The 22,526-nt window shown below is 38.5% G+C and overlaps 1 protein-coding gene across 7 annotated transcripts in view; it reads right to left on the reverse strand.

Annotated features, from left to right (window-relative positions):
• The window catches only part of SNRK (SNF related kinase), a 61,078-nt gene that overhangs the window by 37,823 nt on the left and 729 nt on the right, over positions 1-22,526 (reverse strand). Inside the window, exons 2-5 of one of the 7 annotated variants that reach the window (XM_046664546.1) lie at positions 19,651-19,700; positions 9,113-9,171; positions 7,341-7,466; positions 6,772-7,245 (exon numbers count right to left, since the gene is read on the reverse strand). In XM_046664546.1, coding sequence (XP_046520502.1) covers positions 6,772-7,245; positions 7,341-7,466; positions 9,113-9,171; positions 19,651-19,700 — 709 coding nt within the window. Of the gene's footprint in view, positions 1-6,771; positions 7,467-9,096; positions 9,172-19,650; positions 19,701-22,526 lie in introns of those variants that run through there. The other 6 variants (XM_046664602.1, XM_046664584.1, XM_046664594.1 and 3 more) reach the window with 6 other exon arrangements.

Raw genomic sequence — 22,526 nt, forward strand, 5'->3', positions numbered from 1 at the left:
TTGCATCATAAGTACATATCTAGTTTTAGAAGAAACTGACAAACTATTTTCCAGAGTGGCTGTAGTAGTGATTCCTCTCATTATTCTTCTTTTTTCTAATTGTTTTTGCTCTTCTAGGTCCTTGGCCTTTCCATAAAATTTTAGAATAATGTCTATGACTAGAAAAACTTTGCAGGGCTTTTGATAGGATTGCATTAAAACTATAGATTAACGTGAGGAGAACCGACATCTGTACTATGTTGTCTTCCAATTCATGAACATGATTTCTCTCTCCATTTATTTAGGTCTTCTTTGATTTCTTTCATTAGCATTTTGCAATTTTCAGTATAAATTATTTTTGTTACACTGTGTTTTGTTAGATGCATACATTTTCTTTGGCATGATGGTCATAGTACTGTGTTTTTAATTTTGGTCTCTACTTGTTCATGTATAGAAATACAATTGATTTTCATATGTTGATCTTATATCCTGTGATCTTGCTGAATTTATTTATTGGTTCTAGGAACTTTTCTGTAGATACTTTGAGATTTTCAATGTAGGCAATCATGTTATTGGCAGGCTGAGAGAGTTTTATTTCTCCCTTTCCAATCTGTATGCCTTCCAGCATTATGTTGAATAAGAGGGGTAAGTACTTCCTTGCCTTCTTTCTTTCTTTTTCTTTCTTTCTTTTTTTTTTTGCTGAGGAAGATTTGCCCTGAGCCTAACATCTGTGTCAATCTTTCTCTATTTTGGACATGGGTCACCACCACAGCAAGGCTGTAAAGTGGTATAGGTTTGCACCCTGGATCTGAACCCGTGAACCCGGGTCACCGAAGTGGAGCATGCTGAACTTAACCATTACACCACGCAGCTGGTCCCTCTTTGCCTTGTTTCTGAACTTAGGGGGAAAGCATTCAGTCTTTCATCATTAAGTACATTAGCTGTAGGGTTTTTGTAGATGCTCTTTATTAAGTTGAGGATGTTCCCCTCTATTCCTAGTTTACTGAGAGCCAGCAAAGAGTATTATTTTAATGTAGGGCAAAATACAGATTTATGAAGAAAAGAACTCGAGTTTTTTACATACTCATATGCACAAGGCCACTTCCTATAACTGTGGATAATCTCCATTAAATGCTCAACTGCAAATTGTAAAGATTGTTACACAGATTTTTTGTTTATATCCCCAAAAGCTATACTCACTGACTCTAAATCTAAACCTCTGCACTGCATTAATACAGAGCCATGTTTTAAGTAATTTAGCTTTCAATGATATTGACTGCATATTAATTTACCAAATGATAAATTAATGCAGAGACTGACTTTTCATCTTTGAAACAGTTTATAAACTAGGAAGCATCTAATACAGGGGTTTTCAGTTCCAGAGCTGTAACATCCTAGGAAGCCTCTGAATCTCAAAGGAGATGGCAAAGTTCTCAATACAAAATTAATTCATTTTAACTTAAAAATAAGATTAAAATTTTTAATGAAGTAGAAAAAAGTCATAATGTCAAGGTTTTACAACAACTGAAAAGTTGTGTGTGATCTAAGAAACGGTTTTCCCATTTTAGAGTTTCTCTAATGGAGAAATCTTTAAAGCACACTTTAGTTTTGTTTTTTAAAGCACAGTAAGCTCTTTCCCAACGCTGCTTTGAGAATAACCCCTCACTTACCCAGAAATTCACTTGGAGCCTCACTACAAGCAGGCCACCCCACAGGGTGATGAAACCCATTAGTTTCAGAAGAGCCTGCTCTCTCCAGAGCAAAGGCATGAAGTGTGCCTTACCTCAGCAGGCACGGCTCATCCCCCTGCCTGTCTTTCCACTGTCTTAACTGATTCACCAAGCAGCAATAACGAGTTTTCCACCATGTACATGCTGCACTGCAATCTCTACTGCAGGAATTCCAAAGACTGCAAAGAGATTCCAGGATTTTTCACACAGATAATTTTTTCTCTTTCCTTTCTAACTCAGTGAAGTCAACTTAATACGCATTCTTGAAAGCCCATGGAAGCAGACGAAGCAAAGAGCTCCCCAAGCATGATCTAGCCACCCTTCTCTCCCCAAATCCCTATGTATGACAGAAAAGGGAGATGGCAGGTGGGGTTACACTGAAAGAGGCAATCAGAGCCCCAAAACCCAGCTGGCAGGAGCTTCTGTGGCGCTCCTTTCCAGAAGACACAGACTGAAAACAGGAAGGATTGTACCAAGACAACCATTAGAGGGATTAATTAATTACTCTCACCCTGTAAATCACCAAGCACGAACAAGCAGACATTCGTTCCAGGAAGGACGAGTGACTGTGGGCATTAGGGGCAAAGGTCTGCTGACAGTCTGTCAAATGCTAACACCAGATACCAGGACATCCCATTTGGCCACATCTTGCTCCTGTCCCACGTCCACTGGAGGCAGATGATAATACTCAGTCACCACATTCACAGACAGGCTATTAGGGACTCTCAAAGACAGAGACAAACACACAACTAACAATCCCAAGCACCTAGGAAAAATGAGCACCATGAGAGAGGAAGCAAGGGCATCAAACAGAACTAATACCCCAGAAAACCCACTTTATGGAGAACTTCCAGAAGTGTTAAACCATGCTTCACAGAATGAATGAAATGCAGTCCTACAATGAAAATAAAATTAGTCTCACATCAGACTTTGCACTGGCAATTTTAGAAGCAAAAAGAAGACAGGAAAATATCTTCAAAGCTGGGAGAGATTTTGAATATGTATTTCTATACCCAGGCAAATTACCATTCAAATAAGAGCATACTTTTAGACAAGGACTTTGAGAATTTTTCACAAATACTCTCTAAAGGATTACAAACAAACAAACAAACAAAAATAACCCAAGTGAAAGACAGGGAATTCAAGAATCAGTGGTAAATCAAGAAATTTGTAAAATTAAGTCCAAGTATTTATTATAAATAAATAAAAGCAAATAAAAAATCTACTACTACAAAGGAAGTAAAAGCAAACTGTAGTTCTTGTTTGTAGGATAGAGGGAATGATATGGATGCTGATTAACTCTGGACATTAAGGGTAGACACTTTTACAAGAAAAACAGACTGCACGTCTTGCAAACCACTGGGGGAGGAAGAGCAAAGAAAACTTGAATAACCCAACAAAATACAGGATAAGGTAATAAATAATGAGGCAAATGAGAACCACAAAATAAGAGAACAAAAACATTCCAGTAATAATAAATATGAATGGATTAAATTCACCTATTAAAAGACTGACTCACAGATTGGACACAAAACACAGCTACATAGTGTTTAAAAAAGATAAACCTGAAACAGAATGACAGAATACACAGCAATAAGCATCAAATAAGTACAGTTTCATACTGATAAAAGATATAGCTCATCATATAAAATTATAAACTTTTATATACCTAACATAGCTTGAAAACAACATGTATAAAAAAATACATTATTAAAATACAAAATTCACAGATTAGGAGACTAGCATAATTCTCTCAGAAAGTAACAGACCAGAATAAAAACATAATACAAAGGAACAAATTTTAACAACCTTAATTATGTATAAAAACTTGGTATGTACTAAAAATACAAATATTTTATTTGTATTTTAGGCAATAGTCACCAAAAATTACTATGTATTAAGCCACACAGAAGATCTAAAAATATTCCCCAAAGCAGAAACCAATTGGGCATATTTATTAACTGCAACGTACTAAAATTACAGATTCAAAATCAAATACATAAAAGGAAAAAGAAATCTATCCACTTTGAATTTCTTTCAAAAACCAAAAAACTTTTGGGTTAAACAAGAAACAAAACAGTAAAGATAAACTTTAGCAATGAATAACAATGACTGCAGAGTAAAACCCCTAGGATGCTACCAGAGACTGTGGGAGAAGGCAACAGACAGCTTTAAGTTATTTCTTAGATAGAAATCAGGACAATAAAGAAAAAAGATTTCAATTCAAGACACTTAAAAAAAAGAAACTCAATGATCCTGGAAAGAGTTAATAAAAATGAAAGAAAAAGTAATGATGTAGGAAACAAAAGTGCAGTTGATAAATTAAAAAAAAAATCAGGTTCTTCGAAAAGCATAACGAAATAGATAATTCCTGCACTAAGTCTCAACGTTGAGGACGAGTGTACTCTTAAAACACTTACTTATAAAATTGAACCAAAGTTGTTTTATTTAGCAAGATCTGGTAATTTAATAAAATGACTGATTTTAATCTTTGTTCCAATTAATTTTGCTAAAGATTTGTGAAAAATCACTGATTGATTTCGGCACAATAAACTAATACTACATTAACAGAAAGATAACTGTTCATTTGTTTTTTTAAAGCAATTCTATATTTATTTCAATCACACAATTAGACCAATGAATTGAAATAAATACAAATAAAGACACCTATGAACTCCACCCAATCCTACTTTACCAACAAAAGGTAACCATTTGTCAGACTGGTGAGCATCCTTCCAGACAATTTTCTCTTGCTTTTTAAAAACCTTTTAGATGTTTTATTATGCAGTATTTAAGGGGGGAAAAACCAAAATAAAGAACATTACAATGAACACCTGTGTACCGACCAGCCAACTCAGGAAATAAACATCACCAGTACAGTTGAAACCCTCTAGGTATGCCTGCCCCTCAGAAGTATCTATCTTGATGTCATGCATTCTTCATACTTTACTACATGTGCATGCACCCTTAAACACTTTATAACATTGCTCTGCATGTTTTAAACTTTTATATAATACTATATGTACTCTTTACCAATTTGTTTTTCTTAAACATAATGTTTGTAAACTCCAGCCATGCTAACATACATAGTTTATTTTTCACCAACATACAGAGTTTCGTCACATGAATATTGAACAATTTATTCTGCAGATGAATACTCAATAACACTGTTAAAAACATTATTGGGAAATCTCTTGTGTACATGAGTGAGAGCTTCTCTAGAGTGTGTACATAAGAATAGAATTGCTGAGTCTCAGGATGTGCATATATTTATTTTTTTTATTGAGGTCATAATAGTTTATAACATTGTGAAATTTAAGTTGTATATTATTATTTGTCAGTCACCATATATATGTGCCCCTTTACCCCTTATGTCCACCCCCAACCCTCTTCCCCTCCCATAACAACTAATCTGTCCTCTTTGTCCATGTTTTTGTTTATCTTCCACATATAAGTGAAATCATACAGTGTTTGTCTTTCTCTGTCTGGCTTATTTCGCTTAACATAATCCCCTCAAGGTCCAACCGTGTTGTTACAAACGGGATGACTTTGTCTTTTTTTTACGGCTGAGTAGTATTCCACTGTGTGTGTGTGTGTGTATATATATATATATATATACACGACAGGATGTGTATATTTTTAACTTTACTAGGTACTGACAAATTGTCTTCTACATAGTACAAGAGTTCCTGATGATCTATAGTCTTACCTACATTGGTGTTGTCTGACTTTAGTTTTTCCCAACATGAAAAGTAGGAAACGGTATCTTATTGTGGTTATGATTTACCTTTCCCTGATTATTAGTGAAGCTGAACATCTTTTTCAAGTTCAAACATTTATGTTTCCTCTTCTGTAAATTCTTGGCTTCATTTTCTGATTAGAGCTGCAACACTAATCAAAAACTTCTAGCTCAAATGCTCTAATGAAAGACTTCAGTAAAGCCTGGTTATCTATAGTGGGCAGAAACCATTCATTAACCCTTCCTTTTCCAGAACACACAGTCTAACATGAAAAGCAGTGTCTTGCTGTACAGAGTATTCAGATAAGCCAGTACGCTTCAATGTACTCTTCAATGTATGTATTTAATCTTCTGTAACCTGCATTTCAAATGATCAGAATGCAAATGAAAGACTCGTATCTATGAAGTTTGACATATGTGCATATAATATCAGGGCATATTTTTACAAGATTAAACCAAAAATTTAAATAGCTGATGACATCTTCAGATTAATAAATCCTTAAAAAGTAAAAATAAATTCCTACATGACCTTCAGGTATGACCCCAAGGGGACAAAGTTGAGACAAGCTGAAAACCAGTAAACATTTCCACCACAAGTAGATAACTCATGACAAGAGAGTGAGAGCACAAAAATGTGTTGGAGTAAAGGGAGAGGGTAGCTGGGAATGCCAAGGGATACCACTATTCTGGAAACCACCATATACCAAGCACTCTGTATACCAATTTCCTATTCCGTACAATGAGATGGACAATAACCACCACACAAGTCGCTGTGAAAAGTAAACAAGATAATATGGGAATACAATCTGATCTAATTCTATTTTATGGATGAAGAAATGAAGTAGAGAGAGGTCAAGCACACTGTTCAAGGTCACAATTAATAAATGATTCCAAAAGCCCAAATTCTTCACACTGCACTCTAATATTCATAGTACCTTTCCAATAGGTGTCTTAATGACTGTGAAAGGGTATTCAGAGGAAGGAGACGACTAGTAGTGACTAGAAGAATCTAAGAAAAGAGGAAAAGTACTCAGACCTTAAAAAAAAACTACAACAAGCAGATGAGAGGTTACCTTAAATGATAACCTCTCATTTTCCCTTGTGCTGACAAATATACTTTAGACATTTGCCATCTAAAGGGTAAAATTAAGTAACTGCCAGCTTTAGGGATATATGGCATTCATGAAACCCCATCTGTTAATTAAGACACATTTAATAGAAATTCTCTTGAAAATTATTTTTAGATAAACAACAAGTGATTTGACCAACTACACTCTAGCTGGTAGAAATCGAGTGGGCAAATACTGGAAGAAGGTTACCTACCTACTGCGGGTGCATCATACTCATCACCAAGCAGAATTTCTGGAGCAGAATATGCAAGAGATCCACAGCTTGTAGTGAGCTTCTTCCCTGGTTGAAATTTGTTGCTGAAACCAAAGTCTGTCAACTTTACAAGACCTTGTTTTTCAAAGAAGACCACATTCTCTGGTTTTAAGTCTCTGTGAACCACATGGAGTTTATGGCAATAAGATATAGCATGAACTATCTGAGCAAAGTACTTCTTGGCCAAGTCTTCATTAAGTCCCTCCTCATGTTTCATTATGTAATCAAACATATCTCCTCCATCTCCAAGTTCTAGAATAAGATATAGTTTGGTCTGGGTGTCAATAACTTCATAGAGGCGTACGATGTTGGGATGCTGCACTAGTTTCATGCATCTCACTTCTTGGAAAAGATGACCAGTGGCTAGAGTGTCCAATTTTGTCTTGTCAATAACTTTTACTGCCACTTTTTCACCTGTAAAGACATGCCTGGCAAGTTTAACCACTGCAAAATGACCTCGACCCAAGGTTTTATCCAGATCATATAATCCAGCAATCTTTCCATCATATCCTCGCTTGAATCCTGCCATGCTGGTCCGACAGAAGAAAAAATATTTAGACTGTGTGAAATGGATCTTCTCATATAAGAATATCTGGTGAAAATAAGGAATTCATTTTCAATGTCACCATGGACATCTACAAAATAAGAGGAACAAAATTAAGTTTCTGTAACTTTTCCTTTTATAGTTTCATTTTTAAAAAAATTTTGGTTTAAGAGAAGCTTGAAGTAAATAAATTGAGATATAAAATGAGTCAGGGCAATTTATAATAACCTATTAATATATTCAGGGCTTACATTATAAAGGTTGAGAATTTAAATACCATATTAAATTTTGCAAACTGAAAAAAATCAGTTTGTTGAAACAATTTTTTGGCAATGTCAGATATAAGAAAATTGGCAAGTCTGATAAGACATGTTTTAAAAAAACATTTTTCAAAAGTAATTTCAATTAGCATCGTAAAAAACAAGGCAAGAATTGACAAGGGAAAACACAAAGAATAAACACTTAGACAGAAAGCCAACAACTCTTCTTGTTACTCCAAGACTAGCACCATTTCCTATAAATACAAAAAATCCCTTCCGTGAAGCCTTCTCTAACTCTCCCAGCTGTCTGACCAAAATCTGTGCTTTTACCCCCATGCTACAATGTCTCTGTAAATTAATTTCAGAACCAAAACTAAATCATTAATCCTGTGTCGATTAAGATTTGTAAAATAAGAAACCAGTATGATGTAAAGGTTCTGGAGAAAAAGAAAAATTTCTTCTATATGGTATATTATTCTTGTTATCTGAGCTAGTAATTTTAATAAGATTAACAGGAAAATCCAAATGGAAAGATCTTGCTTAATTTGGACAGTAGTTCCCCAAAAAAAAGTTTAATTCAGGCATATTAATTTTCAAAAATAGAAAACTCTAATCTAACTCCAGGGGGCAGAAAACTATCTTCAAATCTGTAACTTCAATTAATCATAAGGGCAGTAATTATACTTAAAATTCTACCCAAGTCCATGTTTCTACAGTACAAACTTGCAAATGCAACTTTAGCTGTCAAAACAAACTTCTTCAGGCTGCCCCCAAGTTATATAATATTGCTTTTTCATGTATCACTTCAGTTTAGACATTTTCCTGGAATGTGGCATACAAATCAGATTTAATAAATAAATCTGAGTTTGTTTAAATTTTAATTAGATTTTATTTTTAATTTTATTTTCTTACAAAGCAATAAATTAATATACAGATAAGGAAAAACAGATCTTTTCTTAGGGTCTCAGACACCCAGAGATAATCACTATTAATACCTCAATGCTTCTCTTCCCAGAACTGTGCGAGCAAAGGGGCGGAGTGGAATAATTTGTAACCCACTTGCAAGTTCCTGGGAAAGGATCTTACAGGGTCTCCTCATAACGACAGACTACCTTGTAGTGAAATGATTAGTCACTCTCACTATCAACAAACTTACTTTTTTTTAATACTTTTTTTAGGTACACATATGCCTTTTCATTGTCTATGAAACTATAATTGTATACCTAAAAACAGGACATTATGATTAACTGGAGGTTGGGAGGAAAAATATCCTTGTTATTGAACATCTTTTTAAATACTAGTCCACTGTCTAATTCTACTATTAAGTGCATTTTGAGTTAGCACAGGAAATAATTAAGTCGTTTTTTGATCTTTCAGGATCTTGCAGTGCCCAAGAATCATTCTGAACATCAACGCCAAATGTTAAGAGGTGGCTTATATAAAGTAAAGGTGACTCCGTACCGGCTCCAAGACATACCCTGCAAACTGCATACTGAATAATCCTTATTACTGTGTTTTCTTGGTTGCTTCTTTCTCCTAAAAGAAAATACAGAGAAAGATTTCAGTTTAGTTCTATTTGTTTTAACTTCGCTTAAAATCAAATATATACCCGAAGACTGGATCCAGGCAAACATACAAAAATGGCAAATTTGTCTTTAGTAACCCAGTCTTCCATTATCTTTCTCCCCTCCATGAATTATAACTCACTCAAGGAATGTCTAGTAAACAGGAATTTCACAAAGGAGAGAGAAAAACTGTTCCAGGTAGACAGGTTAGAAATGATTATTCCACTGGATTCTAGAGGAGGAAACAATAATAATGAACAACAGTAAATCCTCTATTTTCTAAATGCCTCCTGGATAACAGGCACCAAATCCCCATTTCACTAAATCCTCACTAAGAGCCTGCAAGGTGGGCAAATGAGGCTCAACTTGCCCAATAGGCAGCAGTCCACGGCTCTAATCGGCTCAGCCTGGCTTCAAAGCCCAACCTGCCTGCAGGAGCCCCTCCAGGCTCACGAAACACTCTCTCCAATAGCCAAGGAGGGCAACCTTTCAAACACTGTCTTCGAGCAGGCCAGCAGAAGTCAATTACAATGCCAGCATCGGGGAACACACAGAACACTTTCACATGGGAGGTTTTCTATTTGATAGTAAACAAGAACTATCACTATGAGCAGAGAGAATGTGAGCAGATCACTGATATCTCAGTTTGCGGCACAGCAAGGGAGTACTGACTGAAGGCCTCGCAGGCCTTTCCCCAACACTGAAATGTCACACAAAGAACTGAAAGGCCCAAACATTCATACTCAGCCAAGGCAATTTACACAATACACTAAAGGTGAGTGTCCAGGTAATACTGAGCTCAGGCTCACGTGAGCTCGGGGGAAAAGGAGTGCAATGAGGTAGGGTAAAGCAGACAGGAAAGCTGAAAGAGGTAAGAAAGAGAGGTGGACGTGAAAAACAAGTCTACTGCTGGGAACGAGGGGATGAAGAGAGAGGAGATAACTCTGCGGCACAACGGGGCCAGCAAAGTCATAGGCACAGGTGAACCCTGGGATGCCTACCTGGTCCTTCAGCTCCAGGGGGCATACGGTAGCTCCTCCCATTACCCTTGCCTGCTTCTCTCTTTCCAACAGCCTGTGCTTCATCCACAGTCCCTGGGGCCAGGCAGTGTGGTAGCCCAGTGTGCCTGAGCACTGGCTCTGAAGGCCAATGGCTGGGTGTGAATCCCAGCTCACCAATCACTAGCCAGGAGACCTGAGCAAAACCTGATCTCTCTGTATGGTCAGTTTCCTCATTAGAAAATGTGAGTAGTAAGAGTGCAACCTCATAGGTAGTGGTGAGGATTAAATGAGTTAATATGGGTCAAGTGTTTAGAATAAAGCCCAGCATAGACTAAGCAGTCAGTAAATACCAGATACCACCACTACCATCATTGTGATAATGATGGCATCCTCACCCACTCAAGTAGAAATTCTTTTAGTCTTCTAGGCTACTTCAAGAGAATGAATTTATGGAGCTATTATCTCTTTGCTTTCATTAAAAATTCTGCTGTTCAGTTTCCTACAACGTATTAAATTGAAAATGGGTCCTTAAGATTGATAAAGGAAATAATGTGTCCAGTTGGGCATCAAAGTCTGACGATTTCTCAATAAAACATCCCCCAAAATCTAAGTATTTGCTGTTAAAATGATTCAAAGATGATTCTCTATCAAATCTATCCTTTCAAAAAGGACTAAATATTCCCTTACATTTTTTCCCATCAAAGTCATGCAGTCTTATAGAAAATATGGAAAATACAGAACAGGAAGGAGAAAGAATAAAGAGGCATCCATATTCCTACCCTAAGATCAGCACTATTAATATTTTGGTGGTCTTTCTACAAATATTTATATACAGCTGCTTCTTTGTTTTACAAACGTGTGATCATTCTATACATAACTATGTATCTTGCAGCCTACTTTTTCCACTTGACCTATCACTTTCCTTTCAGTATTTTTGTTTTAATTATGAAATAAATATCTGTGCAGTACAAGAAAAAAAATACATTTAGAACATATAGATTGGCAAAAAGAGAGGGGACTTTAAAAAAATCATCCATTATTCAACCCTCTGTTAACATTTTGGTACACAGCCTTCCAAATTTTTTTGTATGTATAATATATGCCCAGATACAAATTTTTTAATAAAATGAGATAATACACACAGACATACACACACGGGGATGGGGGGGCGACTGTAACCATTTTTTAAGTATTTCTCTCCACAATACAAGTTCACTTTAGAAAATTTAGAAAATGCAGAAAAGCACAACGGAGGAAAAAAAAACCAACTGTAATCTCATCTAGGCTGACCTCTCTTCAGGTGTGAATATATATCATTTGTATCTATGCTTCTTTACAAAGCTAAAACAGTGTATATGGAGTTTGACAATTACTTTTCCTCTACTTCATATGATGAACATTTTTCCATGCACTAAGTTCTTCTAAATCAGTATTTTTAATGTCTATATGGCTAAGATGACATCTTTTAAAACAGCAAAACTACTAATTAGGCCATTCTAGAGCAGTCTTACTTAGCATATGCTCACATATGCATATAACAAGGCCGGACCTAAATGAAACAGACCAACTAGTCAAGAGTGTTTATAATATGGAAATTCATGTTTGAAAAACAAGCACTGGTATGTGTTGCAAGAATACACCCATGTTCTCCCAGCTAAAGAGAGCAGAAGCAACTGAAGTGTGCGGGTGTGGCTGGAGAAGAGGAAGGAAGTGTGGGTGGCCCTACACACGTTTTGCAAGCTGCTGAAAACAGTTGTAGAACCAGCCTCTGTTAAACCTACAGTTAATTTGGAATTCACCCTGTTGTTCTTGTCAAAATTCACGTTTAGCTTTTCATTGACATCATCACCACTGCAGCGTGGTCTGTATATCAAACAAATGTCTCCTACTCACACCTCTCCCAGGAGAGGTGAGGACAAAACAGCACTTTGCCCCAAGGTGGCTCTGTGCAGATAACCACTATGAACCAAAGCAGGGCACGAGAAACTAGAGGAGTTGAACAAAAAGGGCCACAGGCAAAAATCAGGGTACTTCCATAGCCTCTCTACATTTTGTTTGGGATATTATAAATTACCCCCCAAAATCAGACCACCAATATTCAAATATACAAAAACCTCCCAAACAAATTACATGCTTTTAAAAAAAATCTGTGCCAATGTTCTCCCTCTAATACAGACAACTAAAACAAGAATTTCTTGCAAAGTCACACTAAAATTGTATTTAAGCTTCTTACACATGGAAATTATCTGGAATCCTTTACGAATACCAAAAAATAAAAACTTTAATTCTTACTCAAGGGAAATATCAGACTAAACTGTATGTTTATAGAAAAGTTAAGTGGAGGAACTAACGATCTCTCAATGAATATTACCACCTTGATCTTACCGCTAAAATTTCAAATACACCTACAACAAAAATGGTATAGGCTGCAAGGAACACAGGAGACTGAACCCTCCAGGATACCCAGGTCAAGTAAAATAAACCCAACCCTACCATGCAGCCGCCACCGCTGCTCTTTTTATCCAAAGTCAACAAGATTGCACATTTCTGGACAAGCACTTCTCCTCCCAGTTGTTGTCAATATAAGCTATAAATCGAAGATGAAGAAACCACAAATAGGTCAACAGGTCCTAAGTTATGGAAGAAACCAGCATTTTTCACTGGATTAGTTGAATGTACTATGTGGTTATCATGCAGTATATCATGTAGCATCAGTCTGCAGTCACTGGACGGAATTAAGATGGGAACTATAAATTAAAAGGTTAAAGGCAACTATTTATTGTGAGAAATGTCCTAAAAGGCAAAATTGTACCTCCAAATATCTAAGAAAGCACTTTCCAAGGGAAGGTAACCACCTATTACAGCATGTGCTAAAAGTTTTCTTCCAAGTAGGCAATTTTAACAGACTCAGGGCCATTGAGGTGACCAGGAATGCCAGGCTGAAGACCCTGCTCCAGCCTCTCAAGGCAGTGACTGGGCTGCCAATGCAGATCAATTCCTTGAAGTGCTGGTTTGAGTAATCTTTATTTCTTCTAAGTAAAACAAGCTATAGCCCAGGATATATCAAGGAATTTGAACGTACTCAGGAGTCTGGCGATTTATTAACTGATGTAGAGTAGTACTCAGTATTTGTAGAGAGAAAGGGGTTAACATCCAAGCCACAAAACCTACACCAGCACAGATATAAGTTCAAATTCCTCAACAGAATTGCCTCATTAAAGTGATGAAAAATGTTAAGCATGTCACCATTTCTACCTAAGGGTATGTGAGACTTAAAAAATTAGTATGGTGACAGCCCTGGTATAAAGTGCTCGAATAATAAATGATGACCTAAGCAAAAGCTAGTGTGTAGGAAATACTCCAAAATAAATAAAGCCAACCCACAATTACTCCTTTGCCAAGAAAACAGAATCTAAGTTGGAACTTATGGAGAATTTAAAAACTTAATAATCTAAATCTCTCTTCCAAAGCTTTTATTAACACTGTCAAAACTCATGTTAACTCCCTATCATCTTTTTTCCCCCTGCTGCTACTGTGATGAAAATAGTCATTAAAAAATGGTCAGGGGCCAGCCCTGTGGCCAAGTGGTTAAGTTCACGCGCTCCGCTTCAGCGGCTCAGGGTTTTGACAGTGTGGATCCTGGGCGCGGACACGGCACTGCTCATCAGGCCATGCTGAGGTGGTGTCCCACATGCCACAACTGGAAGGACCCACAACTAAAAATATACAACTGTGTACCGGGGCACTTTGGGGAGAAAAAGGAAAAATAAAATCTTTAAAAAAAAAAAGAAAACTGGTCAAAAAAGAATGTTGGAATAGAAAAAAATCAACTAATCCATAAACAAAAATAGTGGCACCTAACATTTCACTGACTTTGATTTGAAAAACATAATCATTTGGGGATTCTCTTACACTGCTGGGACTGCAAATTACCTTTCTGAAAAGCAACTTGGCAATGTATGTATCAAGAGCGTTAAAATAATTAATATCCTTGATTCAGTAATCTTACTACTAGATTTATGTCTTTCAGAAATAAAGATGTGGACAAATATTTATATTCAACAATGTTCTATGATATCTATATATGCAAAAAAATCAGAAAAACCCTAAGGGTCTACAATAAGGAAATTGTTAAATAAATCACAGTAAACCTAACATCAACACTATGCTGCTATATTTTGAGGCTATTTAATCTCATGGAGAAATTCTCACAAGAAAAGGTTAATTAAAAAAGCATATAATTTGTCTGCATATATATATATATATCAAAAATATCAAAATGTTAAATTGGTAAGATTATAGAATTTTTTTTCTTTATGCTTTTCTCTTCAAGTTTCTGGCAATAAACGTATGCTGCTTTTATAATCTAGGAAGGCAGAGGTTATTAAAATTTTAACTTTCTGAACAAAATTATTCATTCAACTTACTTTTCCATTGAGATTATGAAATACACCAATTTCCCTGAAAATATATTGTCTGAAGCCTATTTATGTAACCTTAAGAAATAAGACATATTCAATGAAATATTTTGCTTCCCATGAGGGATGCGATTCCTTCAGGCTGAGGAAAGAACAGGAACCAAATCTATTTTCATTAGCAAATATTTGAGCACTAATTGTGAAGGACACAACACAGTTCCTGTCCTTTAGAATCTTACAGATATCTACATATAAAAAGATAAGTAATTGTACGAGTCAGCCTAGGCGAGGTATGTCCAAGGAAGAGTAGAGAATATTAGAGGCAGGATCCCCAAGGACAGGGGCAGCCCACAGACCAGGGCTTACCAACTTCAATGCTGGCGGGGAGTGGACCACCACTCCCAAAAGTGGGGGGACCATGCGGCAGAGAGTGCACATGGCTGGCTGGCTGGCTTCAGAAAGGAGAACACTAGCTTGGGTGAAGTTATAATTTAGGGTAGAAGTGAGATAAGTTTAGCAGGGTTAAGAAGGCTGATCCTGAAAAATACCTAATGGCTCACCATCTGGGAATCCGTGATGAACTCTCACCTTCTCAAAACTAAGGGAAAACCTGACATACTAAATAACTCACCACATTATCTTTGAATTATATTTAAGGTTAATTAAAGTGTCATTAAAGAGTTAAAAAAGCGCAGAAGCAGCTTCTCATCACAGAGCTGATGTGAGGCCTCAACAGCAGAGGAAAACTCTCAAGGTATTAACAGAAAAGCAACAGAAGAATAAGGGCATTAGAGAATTTAAACCAATTTAAAAAGTTCACTGTTCACGTTAAAGTTCCATAAAACACCGATTTTTGTTTTGACTTACTAGATCTTTCGCATTATCACGCATGCTACTTTTGAAAAAGTCATTACTAGCCTACGTAGGTTTATATAGAAGTGAGTCCTATACGCAAAACCACAGTTGACTTTTCCTTCATTGTCTCAGTGCATATTTTAAAAATGTCTTTTACTGCCACAACTGCCCATTTTAGAATTCCAGTTCTGCCTTGATGCAGGTCTCAAAAAGAGTAAACAATTTAATTACTGGGACTCTACATACGTACTGGGCTCTCTACATTTTTATATCATTCATTCCTCACAACCCGCAATATAATGGAAGTATCATACCCTATTACAGATGAGACAGCAGGGTCAAAGAGGTTAAGGACTCTCCTTGCCCCAGTCCTACACCCAGGTAAGAGCTGCCTAGGTTGGACTCCAGGTCCCACTGAATCCTGGGCCCTTTATTTTTTCCTGCAATTATATAATGCCTCCCTTTGACCTAGGCCTTTCTAATTCCCAGGGAAACAACAGCACTGAAATAAATCTATTCTGACATTTCTGTTGTTCCTCCAATTCTGACGTGCCACGTGAGTTACCTGCCCCAGCAATCAATTAAAAGGAGGAAATTCCCTAGTGCCTCCAAAGACTCACCTAATAAACATGATTAACAAGTAATCCCATTAAAAACTATTTGAAATTTTTAGAAACTGCTTTTTAAGTTGAGAAAGAAAGTTAAAGGCAAATAACCATTCAAAAGACGGACTGAGGTAATTCCTGGTCATCTGAAAATAGAACGGCACCTTGAAAATAACTTCAGAGTTTGCATACAATTTTGTGATGGCAAGATTCCTCTCCAGAGGCACAGAACAGCCAACACCAAGTGAGTAATTCAAGTAAAATTTAGGGAAGTTCTATTTTCTGCTTAAAAACTTTAACCTTTCCTAGACTGCAGTTTTGTTGTTTTTTTTTTAGGAAGATTAGCCCTGAGCTAACATCTGCCACCAATCCTCCTCTTTTTGCTGAGGAAGACTGGCCCTGAGCTAGCATCCATGCCTATCTTCCTCTACTTTATATGTGGAATGCCTACCACAGCATGGCTTGATAAGCAGTGCATAGGTCCACACCTGGGATCCAAACCAGCAAACCCAGGGCCACCAAAGTGCAACGTGTGAACTTAACCGCTGCGCCACCGGGCCGGCCCCTCTTAAACTGCAATTTTAATGTACTTTGCAAATTACATTCTCTCCATTTGTTTCTGAAAAAGCATTTTCCTTCACAACAGGATTAGTAAACACTCAATAAAATAAGAGCAGAAAGGATAAAATCAAGCCCTGAAACTATAGACTGAATATTCTCATTCCAAATTTCTCCAGTAGTACTGAAAATACTTTATGCCAATAAGGAGAGAGCTGTTTAACCTATAGAAAATGAGATAAAATAGAAAGCTAAACTTTACTTTAAAATTCAACAGCTCTGCTTTTGTCCAGTGCTAAATAAAAAGGGTGAGGAGGGGCTGGTCCCATGGCTAAGTGGTTAGGTTTGTACACTCCGCTTTGGAGGGCCGGGGTTCACTGGTTTGGATCCTGAGCACAGACCAACACTCCGCCCATCAAGCCATGCTGAGGCAGCAACCCACGCAGAAGAACTAGAAGGACATACAACCAGGATACACAACTACGTACCAGGGCTTTCAGGAGATAAAAGAGAGAGAAAACAAAAAGAGGAAGATTGGCAACAGATGTTAGCTCAGAGCCAATCTTCCTTACCAAAAGAAAAAAGAAAAAAAAAAGGGCTGTGGAATATTCTGACTACTTTAAAAAGAGATCCATGAATACAGTACACTCGTACACTCTAGCTTCAAAATTTGCCCACAAATATTTGTTAGTATAATGTCCTAAATCTAAAATCAACTTTATCTAGGTAACTTATACTGTAGGAGTAAAACTTACATTATCTAAAATATAATCTAATACAGAAGAACCAACATGGCTGAGAATTAAACTCAATTATATATATTATTCAAACCTTGTCCCCTAGCTATGCAATATAGAATAAAGACAATATATTGGCCTAAAAGGTGTGTGTGTACATAGAGGGGAGGGAACACCCAGAGAGGAGCTGGGATAGCACACTAAGATTCAGCATCTCAGAGTACCACATAGTCAACCTTTCTTATTATCTTCACCATAGAGGGTGCACTTTAAAAATCATTAAAATTCATTTATTCAGCAAATATGAGGAGCAGTATCATAGCACAGTGGAAAGAGTACCACAGCATCTGGAGCCCAACAAGTTACTCAACTTCTACAGACAGACATGTCTTTATCTATAAAACAAAGATAATCACCACCTTAGACAGTTACTATGAAAGCTAAACAGGATAATATATATTAGCACGGTGTGAGTGGGATCAAAATCACCCAGTGATTTTTTTCCGAACTCTTCAGAGCTGGCCTCCTCCCAGGAGAGTCCAATACTTGAGAGGGGCTGTATACTTAGTTCCCTGTCTTATTTTGCTATTTGGGCCTAAGTGGCCCACCAAAGTGCCCCTAAACGCCTCTAGTGCATCTACTAGGAAGATCCCTGCCTCAAGTTGTTTACAATCTTTGACAGGGACAGACATGCCAGTAGAGGTGTTCTCTTCCCTAAACCTGCCTTGGGAGTTCATAGGAGACATCTCAGAGAAAGTCATTTTTTTGTGTGTCTGACTAAGAATTGAAGATGGAGATGGCGGGAAAGAGGCTTTCCAGAAAAGAGAGCTGAGAGAGCTTAGTGTGACGGGGACAGTAACACATGCAGAGCGTAGGAGACAAGGTCAGACAGGTAGGCAAGGGCCAGACACCCAAAGGGCCTTGTATTCCATGCAAGTCAGCTGATGTTCCTCAGGTGTGGCCAGCCCTTATGTGCTTCAGGGCCGAGCTTAAAGGTCGCCTTCCTGACCATGGCCTTCCCCTCCCCACGCCCCTGCACACCGTTTCTCTGTGCCCTCTTACAGCACCACGTCCTTTTCCATTATGGCCCTTATCACACTTGTGGTTACATGATTATTAGCATGACTAATAATCTGTGCCCTCCACACGACTAATGGTAAGTTCAGTCCATTTAAGGCCCGTGTCCATTTTATTCAGCTCTGTATCCCAGGGCCTGCCGAACACAGCATCTACCCAAAATACATAGATACATTTTATTAAATGAACAAATGAAAGCTGGCACTAACAAGCCAAAGAAGACTCCTGAGCTGGGGAACGGCAATCAGAAGTGACAGTTAAACGAAGCACTCTGGCAGCAAAGTGAAGATCAGACCGGAAAGGCAAGCCTCGAGCTGGGAGACAGGTACAGAGACTACTGAAAACGTCTCCAGGTAAATGACTACTTTGACTTGAAAACAAGGGCAGCTAGCATCTGGGCAGTGACGATGAGGACGTCACGGAGGAGACACGTTTAGGAAGTAGAATCCAAGAACTCAATGCCCAGGGGGAAAAGCAAAGAAGGAAACCTGGAATGACTCTGGCAGAGAATGGAGCAGGTGGTGCCCTTCACCGACACCAGGGACACAGGACAGGAACCAACACTTCCTGAACAGCTACTGCATGCTGGTACAGAGAGGAAGATTTGCTTCTAGTTCTGAAATTCTACAACCGAAAACAATTTAAATCCAACCCAGCTGTACTAAAATGGGTACGGTTTCTATTAACAGGGTAATAAAATCAACAAACTAAAGTCTAGATTTTTCAAGTTCCTTCATCAAGTTACTTCTTGGGTACGCTGACTACACACAAGGCACAACTCTGTCTGGTCTGGGGATGCAGAAATCAAAGAAGTGGTCTCTGCCTTCAAAGAGCTGACCATCTTTTGGGTTTGAGAAAGATAATCTCATGTCGACAACTAAGAAACTGAGGCCGAGTAAGGCTAGGATGTGATCAGTTACATGTCCTGTAACCCACACTTCAGGAGCACTAATTTCATAAGCCACATGACACTTCTGGGCCAATATGTAGTTGAGGGAGTATGTGTTTGGATAAACGATAGACCTGATCTTACTTTGAGCCTGGAGACACTCTGGGACTGAAAACATCACAGTGCATGGGCAGATGAAGCCCTCTGACTTTGAAGCAACTGCTGAGTAGTGACGTGACAGCAGTTTGTTGGGGGCACATACAACACAAGTAAGGAGGAACAAGGCCTCATCTGTCATGGAAGAGCCTACCTGAGCAGAGGCCAAGTGCTGGAGGGACCAAAGCAGAATCTCAGGAGGCTCTGGAAGTGAGAGCAAAGAAATAAATGTTCAGGGAAAGTGAAGTAGGAATCCTCATTAGACAGCTTCCTCCCTTACCACTGGCAAGAAATGGTTTCCCATGGGATATAAGGCCTCAACCCAAAGCAGCTGTACAGAAAAACAGATGAGGAAACGATCCACAGTGTGAATAACATAGCTCAGATCACCCAGGACAGACAACTTCCAGTGCTCACTCAGGAGGCCACTGAGTCTGAGAGATTCTACACCAGCACTTCGCAAACTAAAGCAAAACACCAAAACACTTCCCCTCCATGCCCACAGCTACTGCCCCAGCTCCCCCCGCTTCCTTTTCATGTTCTTTTTAAAAAAAGAACAGCTGCATGGTCTCTACCTCTGCAACTCCCTTTCACCCACTTGGATCGAAGTTCTCCCTCCACCACCTGACCTTGTCTTCTCATCCTCCCTGAACCATCGGAGCCCTTTCCCCTTTTCTCTGCCTGGGAACTCTACCTGTTCTTCAAGACCAGTTCAACTGTCACCTCCTCCATGAAGCATTCCCACATCAGATTGTTCCTTGCCCCATCTCTGTGCCTTTGCGGGGTTTTCGCCTATGCCTCACCACAGCATTCATCGGATCCTATTGTTACTGTTTACCTCAGTGTCCCCAATAGCCTGTAAACAACTAAAAGCAAAAACTGGTTCTTATTCATTTTTCTATTGCTACCCTCTAACCCAGGGCCCCCAAAACAGAGAAACAAAGGCTCCATAAATGAACATAGGTTAAGTTTACCTTCAAAACTGCTGGAATTCACTTAACTTTTCCACCCAAGTTGCTCTAAGAATTTACCTGCACTACACGCACACTGGGAAGTACCTAAATTCTGAATAATAATTTTCTTATAAAAGCATCTTGGCCAAAACTCTACTTTTTAGTTGTTAAGCAAACAGCTGGCATGCAGTCATATCAAGTCTTTAGAGTTCCTCATCTATGTTTAATTCCTAAAATCCTGTTCACTTGCACTCTTTTCTTCCTGGGCAGTGTAATGAGCTTGTAGGCTCAGACAAGCGGCTACGAGGAAGAAATCAAGCCTTATTTATACCGAGGCTTAGAACCACGACTGCTCAACATCCCCAAAAAAACATAGCTTTTTTTCTATTTAGTTTCACTTTCTATATGAGTGAAACACCCACAGCAAAGTTTAGACAAATAGTATTTCCTGCCACCAGTAAAAATACTAGGAAAACCCTTCAATTTTAATAAGGACATTGAAAAGCCTTCAGTTTGGGATTATGGGATTAAATTAGAACCATAAAGGCCCAATCTATATTTCTGTTCTGGAAAAATAAACATCAATATAACTTCTGAGTTCTCATGTTTTAAACGAATGGATTTTACTGCAGTAAGAAAAAATTTACTCAGAATAGTAAAAAATTAATAGAATGAGAGTAATTTTTGTGCACAAAATAAAACAATAAAAACTCATTGTGCAAACTTAGAAAAGAGAAAGGTGGCACTCAAGTTCCCTGCCTGGAAAGCCTTTTAGATGCAGTATTAGGAAAAGTAAGCAACCTGCACTTGATTTTCAGTTACTACACTGCTTCAACACGTGACCTTGGGAATGTCATGTAATTTCTCTCATTTCTAGTTCTGTAAAATGGGAATGACATCTGTTTTCCTAACAGGGAAAATTAGACAGCTGGATAAAAGAATCAATATGTATTTGTTTTGTTTGGTTTTTTTTCCCTAAGAAATTTGTCTAATTAGTATGCTTTAATCACCACTTGTACAGTACATTCCTCTTCAGGAATTCAATTCCAAGAGAAATATTTAAGCAGACGCTGAAGACAGATTTCCTTAAGGGGATGATTTTATAAATCTGGAAAACAATGTAACAAGATTATAAATTAACTAATTGATTACATAAGCTTTGACAACCCCAGGCTTTCAAGTACACTGATACACATTCTGATAAATTAGACTGGTTTGGGACTAGCATCCCAACCCCATACAAACTGAAGGAACCCAAACTGAGGTGTCTGATGTTTGACAGGAATTCGGTGGAAATTCAACAGGATGCCCAACATCTGCAGTTTCATCACTTGGCAAGCCATGCTTCACCTTTCACCATAAAATGTTAAAGGCATTAAGACAGCTTTATCACCTGTTTCTAAGACTTTGAGAATGCGCTCAATTAAATGGAAGGGGGAAAAGTAGCTCGACAGAAAGATCCTATATCCTCAGATGTATACAAATCTAAGAACCCCACTGCTATATTCTCCCCAAATGCTAGACTTGAACCGAACTCCCTATGAAGCCATGGGATTGCATCTGATCCAAGTGTCAGGAACAACATAGCTCCAGGAACCCTCCCAGGATAAAAGGCTGTCACTTTCCTTGGATCCCAGGTCCAAGTAAAAGTCAGGAAGGTTTTTGTAAAAAAGGTCCAGAGAGAAATCAACAGGCGATGACTATGGAAAAGAACGGAGGTTTCCCAATCTGAAAAATTCTAGCTCTCCCTCGGGAACGGCACCGCTCCTCCTTCCTTACCCCACTGCCCTTCCTATACAGACAACAATATCTCCATTCCATTGTAAGGCTGCAGTTTTACCGAGGAACCCCCTTGCCGCGGCCAGATTGCTAGATTCGTCGGAAAAAGGAAACATTCGGAGAAGAATACACGCCCCGCGAGAGAACCTGGGCGCGGGGAGCCCGGCCGGGGCGCGGGGCCCGCGGGCGCCGCACTCGGCCCGCTCCGGGGCGGGGCGCGGGGATGCGGACGCCTCCCGAGGTGCCGCAATCCCGCCGCGGCCGCAAGGGCAGGGCCTCCGGGTGCCAGCGCCGGCCG

This window comes from Equus quagga, chromosome 1 (assembly GCF_021613505.1).
Source record: "Equus quagga isolate Etosha38 chromosome 1, UCLA_HA_Equagga_1.0, whole genome shotgun sequence".
Classification (NCBI taxonomy): Eukaryota; Metazoa; Chordata; class Mammalia; order Perissodactyla; family Equidae; genus Equus; species Equus quagga.